At 39.4% G+C, this 12570-nt stretch overlaps 1 protein-coding gene across 2 annotated transcripts; it reads left to right on the forward strand.

The window, feature by feature from the left end:
* The first annotated feature begins 1848 nt into the window (after positions 1-1848).
* Positions 1849-12168, forward strand: wsb1 (WD repeat and SOCS box containing 1). Of its 2 annotated transcripts, XM_053506958.1 has the most exons (9): positions 1849-2212; positions 2958-3126; positions 4296-4567; positions 5650-5781; positions 6308-6408; positions 8924-9096; positions 9176-9289; positions 9876-9983; positions 10304-12168. In XM_053506958.1, exons 1-9 carry the CDS (start codon positions 2173-2175, stop codon positions 10464-10466), a joined length of 1272 nt encoding a protein of 423 aa, XP_053362933.1. In that variant the 5' UTR covers positions 1849-2172; the 3' UTR covers positions 10467-12168. The 2 variants fall into 2 exon arrangements, with proteins under 2 accessions (XP_053362933.1, XP_053362934.1); XM_053506959.1 differs by lacking the exons at positions 1849-2212; positions 2958-3126; positions 4296-4567; positions 5650-5781; positions 6308-6408 and adding an exon at positions 6441-8480.
* Positions 12169-12570: the final 402 nt, after the last annotated feature.

The following is a 12570-nucleotide window of genomic DNA, read 5'->3' on the forward strand; positions in this document are numbered from 1 at the left end:
GTGTGTATATATATATACTCAGCAAAGAAAGAAACTTCCCTTTTTCGGGACTGTGTATTTTAACAATAATTTTGTAAAAATCCAAATAACTTCACAGATCTTCATTGTAAAGGGTTTAAACAATGTTTTCCGTGCATGTTCAATTAACCATAATCAATTAATTAAAGTGCACCTGTGGAATAGTCGTTAAGACCTTAACAGCTTACAGAAAGGAAGCATTTAAGGTCACAGTTCTAAAAACGCAGGACACTAAAGAGACTTGTCTACCGACTGTGAAAAACACCCAAAGAAAGATGCTCAGGGTCCCTGCTCATCTGCGTGACGTGCATTAGGCATGCTGCAGGGAGGCATGAGGACTGCTGATGTGGCTAGGGCAATAAATTGCCATGTCCGCACTGTGAGACGCCTAAGACAGCGCTACAGGGAGACAGGAAGGACAGGATCGGTACATCCGAATATCACACCTGCGTGACAGGTACAGGATGGCCAGAACAACTGCCCGAGTCACACCAGGAACACACAATCCCTCCATCAGTGCTCAGACTGTCCGCAATAGGCAGTCCATGAGGAGGAGATGCACTGCAGTACTTCAAGCAGCTGGTGGCCACACCAGATACTGACTGGTACTTTTGATTTTGAGCCTCCCTTCATTCAGGGACACATCGTGAAACATTTTTAGTTTATGTCTTATGGTGTTAACTCTTTAAGTGTTCATACAAATATTTACACATTAAGTTTACTGAAAGTAAAAACAGTTGAAAGTCAGAGGACGTTTCTTTTTTTGCTGAGTGTATATATTTATAAACTCAAATTGAATTATGGCACACCATCATTGAAGCTATGATGTGACTTTTTTGTGCATGTATTTTTCATGTTCAAGTGTGTTACATTTTTGGGACCCTTTTGTGTGTGTGTATGTGTGTATTGTATAAACACATCACACACACTACAGTACTGTACTCCAGAAGTCTCCAGATAGTACTGTACAGTACATTGTCTTTCAGCCAGCAGGGGGCACTCGATTTTAGTTTACTAGAAATTTCTAAACAAGACACTGAACATTATCTTTTGGAAATGTTTATAGTATTCTTTTATAACGCTTAAACATTTGTAAATTAAATTGATTCAACAGATAAATATCTGAGCTAATTCATTTTTTACAGGCCTTTTATACATCCCCAAATCCTTATCCCTTAAATGCCTTAATCAAACAGTTCACTGGCATGTGTACTCCTAAACTTCATTATGGTATGTTAATTTTTTTAAACCAATTGTTTATCTTTGTAAATCTAGACCTACTGGTTTGTATGGGCTTCATGATTTTAAATGGAAAAAAAATGTTTTGGGATGAACACTTTAACTAAAAGCTGGAAGGTTCTGGAAGAGCACAGAAACAGAACTTAGTTCTCTTAATATACACGCAGGGCAGTATTGGTAGGTAGACGTTGTGTTTGAATTAAAACATCTACAGTTCCTGTTTATTCTACGTGGAGCGCAGTTTTGAAGTTTTGTTGTAATTGATTAATTCGACGTATTGAACTGGGGCAGGTTTTTTTGTTGTTGCTTTGATAAGATTTATCAAGCAACACCAGGCCAGACCATTATTTTTTAACATCAATTGAAATGAATTTTATACTAGTCGAAAATTTTTCCAGCAGGAAAAAAAATCAATTCCTGTAAATTGCATACAACAGGACGCGCATACAAGACGTGCGTTTATCCACATTCCGCAGACCACTCACAAGATCGATAGATTCGCCTTGAAATTATCTCTCGGTGCAGGGAATAGTGACGTCAGCGCGTGCTGACGTAGCGCTATAGTAACCGCCCCTCTGGTGGAGCGGCCATTATAATACAGTGTGTATACGCGTAGGCTTGTCACACTGCTCCGAGCGACGAAAGTACTAGAACAAAAAATACGATTTAGACTTGTTTTCGGGGATTAACTGAGCTATTAATTCTTTGGTAACAATCGAGTTTGCGCCGTAGTCAGTCCTAAAGACTAATAGTATCACGTGGATGTAGAAGTGACGTGTTGAGTGTTTGTGCGTTAGGTGTTTAGCCTTGAGCTCAGCTCTCACTCAGAGGATTTCATCAGCCGTCTTTTACCACACGGTCTATCCCGCTAATATTAGAGGTGTTGTTTGGATTTAGATTCTTGTTACTATTTAGATGGCAAGCTTCCCAGATTTTGTCAACGAAAATGAAATAGGTGAGTGTGTGAAACTGAGCCTTTGCCATATATATGCATTTTTAACCTGTTTTGGATGTAGAATGGATGGGGGAAGGGGACGGTTGGTTAACTCCTCACTGGTGAAGACTAACTCCTGGTTTTAATGTTGTAACCTTTTAACTTAGACCTTCTAACCTTCTCATGTTTTTTCTTACCCCAGCGCCCTGCTTATTATCTTACAGTATATAGTTAACTAAAGAGATGCTGAGATTTCATGTGAAACTATATTTATATTTTAAACTGTTATAATGTAACATTCACATGTTTTGTGCGTATTCTTCGAATCATACAAATTTAAACCCCTTTCTTGACTGCTGATCTGTGTGTGTGTGTGTGTGGCTAGGGGTTGGAGTATGATGACTCACAGCAGTGTTTATCCCACACCGGAAACGATGTGTTGCCTTTTTATATCTGATAAACATTAACATGGATTTAGCTCTTGCTGCCTGATCCTTACTTACAAATCTCTTCACATGGCCAGTTTTAAATGGTTGCTTTCTGGAAACTTCATTACATTTACTGCTTGTCATGGGGAAAGAGAATAAAAAGTTTTTTTAAGTGTGTTTTCTCACACCTGGAGAAAGAGTACCTTTTTAGTGATTAAAACCATCAAAGCTTTTCTTGGCTTGTGGTCAAGGGGAAGAATGCTCCAAGATGTCTGGTTGTATTCCCAGAGCCATGATTTAGGATTTTCATCTTAATGCTGATTTGTCTCTCGTTTTAGCTAAAGCTAAGTTCATTGGGGAACTTTTAGCTCCTGCCGCTCCCTTCGACCAGAAGTCTGGACGGGAGACATGGACTGTGGCTTTTGCTCCTGATGGCTCCTATTTTGCATGGTCTCAAGGACACCGCATTGTACGCCTCGTCCCCTGGTCAAAATGCATGAGCAACTTGTAAGTGATAATTTTGTTTACTTTGTATACTTACAAATAGTGACAATATGAGCTGTATTGTACATGTCATTTATTTGTTACCAGTTGAGAGTGAGACAGTGGCTACTGTATCAAAGCCTTGTTTATTTTTAATCTGCTTAAAGCGCTGTCCAGAAGCAGGTAAACGTTATGGCCTTTGCATACTGCGAGAACAGTAGAAAATATACTTTTGTAAAAATCTTCTCTCCTAAAGCTTATTTTGGTTCACTTTTCTGTTGTAGACATTTAAGTTTAAGGAGTACTAGGTGCTGTTTAATTTTTTTTGCTTTGGCTCCGTACACGTTGGTCCCTATCTTGAGTGGAAGGTGGTCATCGTTTGGAAGTAACCTCGCAAATGCTTATCTAAATGGAGCCAGGAAGCATGCTTATTCAGTATGATTGTGAATAATTAGGCACAAGCATTTATTCACCTTCCTGCAGATGGTGTGTGGGTTGCAGTTTTACTTAAAACAATGTTAACGAGTAATGAGTTTTAGTAAATCTTTTGTGAGGATTGACATGAAGTACTTTTATTAGCACAAAGCAAAACATGACTGAAGGGAAAAGTACCACAATTGGTTTTATATGTTACATTTTAATGAATCCCAATTTTAAGGATTCTAAGGGGTAAGGTAAAAAAGCTCTTGTTTTGTTACTGGCTGTCAGACACATGTTGTATTATGAACTATTTTTCTGCACTGTATGCACACTTGGCACAATAGCTCCTTATGCTATTTGTGAATCTGTTTGTGAACTAGCCTGAGGAAAACTGTTTCTTGTTCGGGCTGTGATAATTAAAAAAATAATAATTTGTGCATTCAGAGAAGGGCACTCTAGCAGTTGCACTAGACAAGCACATTCAACGTTAAACAGCATTGTTATTCCAAAGTTAAAGAAAGTGAGCCAAGCACAGCCAGCAAAGATTTGTAGAATGAAGGAAATTTATGATCTCTACAATAAGCTATAAGGACCAGGGTGGGGAACCACTATTCTATTTCATATTAACTAATTATCAAGTGTGTTCATAGCTTCCCTTAATTACCTTTAACCTGTTTTCCCCCCACTCTCAAGTAAGGCACACAACGGCTTACCATACCAAAGATTCTTTGTTATTAATTTTTTGTTGTTTTATTCTTAACTCTCTATTTTAGCTCTGTGAGGAAGGAGGAGTGGCTAAATGGCTCAGGACCTAGGCGTTTGTCCCGGCAAGGTAGTGACAGCGCTCTGGTCCCTGGCGAGCCCCGAGAGCATGCCATTGACTGCGGCGACATTGTTTGGGGGCTGGCATTTGGTTCCTCCGTTCCTGAAAAACCAAGCCGTTGTGTGAATATCGAGTGGCACCGCTTTAAATTCGGCCAAGACCAGCTTCTGCTGGCCACCGGTCTCAACAACGGGCGCATCAAGATATGGGACGTGTACACAGGTGAGAATTTTTTCACTTGTAAACTGACTAATTGTAGTCAAAAGTAAGATCTCTAAAAGGCTGTTTATTTCAACAACACCCGCTCTTCTAAAATATTTATAGCATTGCCCCAGCCTTGTTCAGCAGATGTAAAGTGAGGTAATTGTAATCTCCCTGACTGATCCAAAGTCCCTGCATTTATCTTCAGTGGAAAGCAAGAACATTTTAGTTGAGATGTGACCAAGTCCTTATAGCCTACACTTCAGACGCTGTTTGGTTTCTGTTATACGTGGCATTTTTTAAAATGAAATTGCTCAATAGGCTCCAATATGCTGGTGTGTTTGTGGGTGCAAAGTAAGGCGATGGCTCACAGTAATGGAATGTTTTGGAAAGGTAGTGATTAATTGCCTGTCATTTTAACAGTGTTTTTATTGGTAGTTGAACAGTTAGAAGGGAAGGAGGACCCAGCACCTGTGCTGCTATTGGTTAGGGCCGGTGTATATGAGTGACTGCCAGTTATTGCCGTAACCGACTCCACGTCCTCATTTTATCTTGCTAGGGAGGCACTGCCCTAAAGATTCACTTGCTATCCTCTTATCTCAGACTCTCGTTGTTTTTAAGCACATCAAGTTTTCATTGTACAAGAACTAATTGTGAGTCTTTTACTTTTCTTCTGATACTGATCCTTTTTATGATTAAGCACTTTAATGTAAATTAGCCTGACAGGATTTAGGCCCTGTATTCATGTCCCCCAAGGCTATTGACTTTTAATACCTTGAAAACTGGCTTAGGTGTGTCAACAGAAGCATTCTCTACCTAATGATGGGTGTAAACCAGGATCGGTTACAGCAATAATCTCCACTAACAATGCTAACATTTTCTCATTGTTGGTCTTAAAGCAGGGTTCTGTGCCGTAGTCCCCTCCCCCACCAAATTCCATGTGCTGAAAGTGTCAATGTAAAGTCTTTCTCTGTAGGAGGAATCAATCGATGTGGACTTTGTACAGTAAACAATGCTTGTCTAAGAGTGGCAACAGTTATCTTTCTTTTCATCATTTTTTTTTATTTATTTATTTCTAATGGCTACTTGTTTCCCCTGCACAGGAAAGCTTTTGTTGAATTTGATGGATCACACAGACATTGTGCGGGACCTTACATTTTCTCCAGATGGCAGTCTAGTGTTGGTGTCTGCTTCCAGAGACAAGACTTTGCGTGTCTGGGACCTTAAGGACGATGGTGAGAGGAGATTATGTTCATCTAATATAAATATGTGTGTATATATGTATATGTGTGTGTGTGATCCATGTAGTATTCCTGGAAGTCCTTGGGAGACTTTGTATCTTGTACATTTAAAAAGGCAGTCATTTGATTTTGTAACAAGCTCTTAATTTTCATATTTCTATTTAAGCAGTAAACAGTGTGTGAGGTTTATGCCCTGACTAGTCATGCCAGTTATTACCACTAGCAAACAGAAAAAAAATCCTACAAAAACTTATTAATATGCACCATATTTTCTGTGCTCTGTTTCATTTGTGCTGTTTATGAAGAACATAGAACAAGATCAGGCTTGTTAAACAGCATGAAAGCCAATGTTCCTATTAGCATATAATTGAGCATAGTGAACTTTTTTTTTTCCTCAGAATCCGGTTGCTTTTAAATTACCGGGAAGCTATTAATACTCTGTCAATAATTTTCCAGTACAGTATACAGCACCCTGTCAGGTCACAGCTCCTGATAAATATTTGTGCTTTTGCCATTACAGGTAACATGATGAAAGTGCTGCGCGGACATCAAAACTGGGTGTACTGCAGTGCCTTCTCTCCAGACTCCTCAGTGCTATGCTCTGTTGGTGCTGGCAAAGCGGTATGTACTTCAAGATCCGTTCTAACTTTCTGACCGGATGTATTTTTTTTAGTATTACTGCATGTCACTAGTTGAATGACAAATTTTAAAGCCAATCTGCACTAAATGCTCGGTGTCATGATCTGCTCTTACAGCCATGCCTGTAGTTTTACATTTTATGCTTTTTCTCTCCCCCAACCTTTGTTTGCCTTTGGTGTGACTGACATTGTGTATATTGAACATACTAAAAAACACAAGAAAGAAAAAAAAAACACTTTATGGAAGGGTCATTTTCCATTTTCATAAAACTAAATGGTGTGCTAGTCAATTGTTCACTCTTCAGTCGACATTTTACTAGTTATCGACAACACTAATGGGCCTGGCTTGCTGACATTGATTATTCATAAATAAATGCCAGCTGAACACATTACCTGTGCTGGCTGCAATACCTCAAATGCTTCTGGCTTTTGAGCGCTAGGCTAGCTCACTTCCCATCAGCAGGCTGCAGTCATAGAGTACCATACGGTTGTGTGTGTGTCTATAAGTGTCTTGCTTTCCCTGTCCCAGGTGGAGGCAGACCTCTGTGTGTGAGTGGTAATGAGGGGAAGTATGCTGGGCACGGCTGCCATCGCGCCCCCTGCTGGACGCTCATGTGCCCGTGCCCACGCCCCAGGGGCCTCCGTGCTCCTGGCTACAGGGGCTTTCTGTACGTAGGTGTTGCTCCATGTCTGTCTACATCTGCAGTTAATGCTCCCTTTATTGTGTTCTTCAGTTCATCCAACAACAAAAAAAGGCTTTTATGGTAGAAATCCCCTTCCCCAAATACTATTCTTTCTACCACACTACACATTTAGTCATTTACACATTTGTAGTATCTCCGATACCCTCATGTGTCCCTCCCCTTAATTCCTTTTGTCAGACTGAGCAGATACTCCTGTGTAAGGTTCTGGATAGTAGAGCCTAAATCATTATTAACAGCCACACATTAGTGCCCCGTGCTTCTGATTTGTTGGTCAGTGCAGTCCTTTGCTTGTGTGCTTTGGAAATTCAAACTTAGCCCCTTTAATTTAGTAAGTTTTGCAGGTCATAGCATTTTGTTGGCATTTGTGAAGAATGAAAGGGCTTGTAGTGTCTTGATGGGCTGTCTGCTCTTTGATGATTTCTTCCCTTGTGGGATGTATTTAGTATTAAACCAGATATGGAGAATATCAGCACCTTTAAAAAAAAAAAAAAAAAAAAAAAAAGAATTTCATATGTCTCCAAGTGGTCTTTGTTGTTTAGGGGCACACCAGTTGCATACTGATAATTTTTTGTAAAGCTGCTTCCAAATCAGTTTTGAATTAAAACAAAATTTAAAGTATGAAGATCCTTTTCATGTGATGTATTTTGACTTCATTCTGCTGTCAACTTACCTGACCATACTGGCAGCAGATGTGCTTTTTAGAGACTTGTTTATGTTGTAACATGCTTGGAGCCAGAAACTCCTTTACCGCCAGACGGACCACACTGCTAAAGCTCAATAAAGTTTTGGCTGTCCCAGCTAAAAAAAAGTCAGTCTCTGACTCTCCCAAATTTTAGAAGCAGGCCCTTAGTCTTAGACACTGGAGCCCTTTCATCTCACAGTGCTGTCTAAGATACGGTGGAAAATTTGTATTTAATTAAAAAATGTGTTTACTGTTTGAGTAACTCGCACTAACTCCACTTTTTCAGCTATAGTTTGGATTCAGTTTTGCTCAAGAGTAATTCCTTCAAAATTGAACATCAACTAATACTGGTTACATCTTATCCTCAAAACAATAATTTCTAAATTGGTGGAGGGGGATGAAGGGGATGGATATTGTTCTGGAGCAAAGCTATCTGTAGAAAAGGCAAATGTTAATGTAACGAGTTTTCAATGATCATGCTATATGCTGCTTTATGTTTTTTGCCAAAAGCGTCAATCTTTTGGCCATCAAATGTTCTCTTCTCTTGCAGTATCTCTCTCTCCTCGTAGGCCTCCGCCGGCCGGGTGCGAGCCTAATGTAAACTCAAGTGAACTAAAACTGAAAGGGGATACCAGTGGAGTAACATTATGTTACCTTAAGTTACTACTTGTTTGTATATATATATATTTTTTTACCATTTTCTTTAGTTATTTAAAATTTTTGAGTAAGGTAATTCAGCTGCAATATTTTATAACATAACTAGTACTGTTATTATTCAAGATAAGCTGAAGTTTTTATGAGAAATTTGATATTTCTCTTATTTTTATAGTTATACCTTACTGAGTAATGCATTTACATATGTTCTAACAGTTAAAAGTGTAGACAATTAGCCTTGTCCAGTGATGTTTATAACGCCTTGCTGTTTGAATGGCATGTGCTAACTTTTTTTCTTTTTTTGTTCATTGTATTGTGTAATGTTAAAAATGACACTGAGCATAATCTTCTTTTAATTTGACCTTAATTGTGGGGTTATTGTTTAAACATGTTGTGTAAATGTTGTGTTCGGCATTGCAAGACGCCGCGCTATAACCAATCTCTGTCTTACCTTACAGGTGTTCCTGTGGGACATGGATAAGTACACTCTGATTCGTAAAATGGAAGGCCACCATAATGATGTGGTGTCCTGCGAGTTCTCTCCTGACGGAGCCTTGCTGGCCACAGCCTCCTATGACACTCGCGTCATAGTGTGGGATCCTCACACGGCCACTATACTGCTGGAGTTGGGGTAAGTGTTGTTCTTTTTCTTCCATCATAACTTTATTCTATATTGGCTGCTCATGTTTGTCTATGTTTTTCCATCGCAGGCACCTCTTCCCTCCTCCTTCTCCCATATTTGCGGGGGGCGCAAATGACCGTTGGGTTCGCTCTGTGGCCTTTTGTCACGATGGCCGACATATTGCCAGCATCACAGATGACAGGTAAATGTGTAATAACGGTTAGCTAGAAACTTAACACGGAACACAGTTTTTGACAAAATATTACATTTAAAAGCACTAAAATCTTTAGAAATAATGCGTTATAAAACTTGAATGTTAAGGGGAGGTGTGTGTGTGTTGGGCCTCTCTCTTAAGAGATCACATGCTCCTCACATGACTGCTATTAATCATTGAGAGGTGTACAGACTCCACTTCACCGCCTACTGCCTCAGCTTTTTTATTGGCTGTCTGAAGGGGAGCGGTTGCTGAGGGGTGGGTGTGGTTCAGTGTGACTCAGACTCAGATGTGTTTGTTTAAAATTTTCTTTACAGCATGTTTCTCTGGTTTGAAAACTGTAGATAGTTTTTTTTTGTTTTGTTTTTCTTTTGTTACCAAAGTGTGTAGATGAAGGGATAATGACCAGCAGAATTAAATAGGATCACACCATGTTCGGGCATAAGTCTTGTCCTAAAATGTTTCCCCTCTAGTAGTCTGTTGATCTCTGGTCAGCAGTGCTGTGATAACCTGAGTGATAAAGATGTATATTTTATTCAAACTCTCACATTGACTTGCTGTGTCCTGTGGTCAGGTTGGTACGTTTTTGGAGCATTGATGAGAAATCTCCCCAGGCCATCACCTCCTTCACTAATGGCCTCTGCTGTGCCTTCTCCACAGATGGGGGTGTTTTAGCTGCTGGGTGAGTTTTTAATGCAGCGTGTGTGTGTGTGCTAACTGCAACTAGATCTTGACGAAAAAAGATCAACATTGAGTGTTGGACTGGTTTAGCAGCCTAAATAATGACATACTTTGGTCTGTGTACATAGCTTGACAGTCCTCACCTTCAGGCTTATTTTCAGAAATAGTGTGCGCTTGACTGCTTTTGTCTTTATTGTGTATTTTGAACATTCAGTTTTGCAATGTTAAACAATAAAACTGAAATTGCAGAAAAGAGCTGTTAATTTGTGATTAAAATATTACAGAAATGCTGAATCTTCATTTTTGTTTTTGTATTTTTAGCTCGCGTGATGGCAGTGTTCGTTTTTGGGAATGTCCGCGCAGCGTCGCCAGCCTGCAGCACTTGTGTCGCATGGCACTGAGAAGAGTGCTGTCCACACAGCAAGTCTACGCACTGTCTATTCCTCAATGCATGCAAGACTACCTGGCCTACAGGAGTTTCTAGGTCCTTAGCACACTTTGGCAAGGATATTCGTGGGTGATGGGCTATTGGACTTTTGGGAAACGATAATGAGGGGGAAAAACACAAAGGTGGAGGTGAAATGGAGTGGATCTTTTGTTAATAATCCCCAAGCTCTTTTTAATGACATCACGTTTCCAAAATAATTTTTCGTGTGTTCTAAAGCTGCTTGCACATTTCTCCTTCAATTGGTTGCTCTCTTACCCATATCAGTTAGTGGCCTTTAGTCAGCCTTATCAGTGTCATTTTCTTCCTTTTTCCCCACCTCCGGCACAGCTTCTTGTGCAAAAACCTATGGTGCAACATTCAAGAATGAGACAGCTGTTGTAATGTCCTCTTTCTAACAGATATGAATTAATATTGGCTGACTTGGTGGTGTTCTCTCTGAAGTATATCAGCATAAGTTCGGAAAGAATAAGTCGGGGAAGAATATAAAGAAGTTAGTGTTTAAATTGAGAGAATATTTGTACATGAATAGTGATGTGTGTATGAGAGAGTTCAATGAGACTTTAGCAGATCAGGGATTTAGGCAGTGCCTTCCTTTAGTGTGCCTCGCTAGCAGCAGAAATCCCTAGTGCTGTACGTCCACACCCAGACGCTGCCTCAGTAACAACAACCTTTCTATTACTCTTCATATCCCCAACAATGTAGTGATGGATTAAAAATGTATATTTTATATCTGTATAGACATTTGTAAAGAGAAGTTGTTTGTGCATGTGTAAATGTATGTATATATGTTTGTTTTCTATGGTGTTGCCCCCCCCCCCCCCCTTCCCCTACTAAATCCAAGAATGTAAGATGCTTCTGTTTGTTTTATATGTATAATGCTCATGCTGTGAAAACTCCAGAGACTGTGGCTGATAGGGTTGTACGACAGGAGAGGAGATTATCTGGTATTTACCATCAAAAGCACTAACATTCCTTCTTCTCCGGAAAGACACTTCTTTAAAGGGTAGGGCAGACTACTTGTATTTATATATGTACATGGTGCACATTGGTCATCTAAAAGCACACTTAAATGTCACCCCATATTTGGGCCGCTGCCGGCCTTCTGCTATTTGAGTAGATCTACCTCCTTGCTTAGCTCAAGTAACGTCTGATAATGGCTCAGTATTCACATGCAGCTGAACAGTTGGTGTAAATGTTGGTTGTGATGTTGAATCCTGTATGTTTAGCTGGTAGATGATTGAGGAGAAGCAGAGAGCGGCATATGCTCAATGTATGAGGAGTTGTATTTTAGACAATTTTTCACTTTTTCTCTCAATGTGCAAAGTATCTAAGCAATAAACTGTATTTGTTGTAACCGCATAAGCCAATGCCAAAGATCCCCTGGGGTTCTTAAATGTATTTATGGCACTCAGTATTATTTTTTTTGTTGTTCCTTTCTCCTCATCTATTTCTGGCTAAAACTTGAAAATCGTATATACGCTTGCCTGTTTTTTGCTTAAGGCTTCTGTATGGAATAACTGCAGAGCACTCATTAAATCATATGTAGTTTCAGCTGTGATTGCATGATGTAGTGCACTTGTCTTTTACATTGCTCTCTATTCAACACTGCAGAAATTTCCCACATTGTTGTGCACAACAAAAGCAACCGGAGTAATTATATGAATGTACGTTTTTGGATTTGTATGACATTTGTGTGTTTTTGTATTATAGTTAAAATAAAGGCTTGTTTTCAAATAAAGGTGTCTGGTTATGTGGTATTATATGTATACAGTGCTGATGCTTAATATTGTCATGTTATTTTACATTTACTATAGTAGTTAAAAAGATTGGTTACTTCAGTGGGATTACTAATTAAAAGGTTAATTTCTAAATACTTACAAAGTACAAAGAAAAGTTGATAATCTAATTCAAAAGAAGTGTAAGATTGTGTTAGTGCCGAGAGTTCAGAAAACCTGTAATGACTGGGGGGGTAGAGAAATGCTGCACAGCTTTGTGCTTTGCCTGTATATTAACAGGTCTTTAAAGGGAATCGATGTCCATGTAAAATTTTAAGCATTGCTGATATGGTGTACTGGAGAATAGTTTCCAGAGTGTTGCAGTATTTTTGTAGCACATTCGGTACAGTGGGGAAACTAATTCA

This window comes from Clarias gariepinus, chromosome 11, assembly GCF_024256425.1.
Source record: "Clarias gariepinus isolate MV-2021 ecotype Netherlands chromosome 11, CGAR_prim_01v2, whole genome shotgun sequence".
NCBI lineage: Eukaryota > Metazoa > Chordata > Actinopteri > Siluriformes > Clariidae > Clarias > Clarias gariepinus.

Coding starts and splice junctions, on each gene's coding strand:
- wsb1 (XM_053506958.1), top strand. CDS start 2,173: ATGGCAAGCTTCCCAGATTTTGTCAACGAAAATGAAATAG. Junction 3,127..4,295: donor TCAAAATGCATGAGCAACTT/GTAAGTGATAAT, acceptor TCTCTATTTTAG/CTCTGTGAGGAAGGAGGAGT. Junction 9,097..9,175: donor ACTATACTGCTGGAGTTGGG/GTAAGTGTTGTT, acceptor TTTCCATCGCAG/GCACCTCTTCCCTCCTCCTT.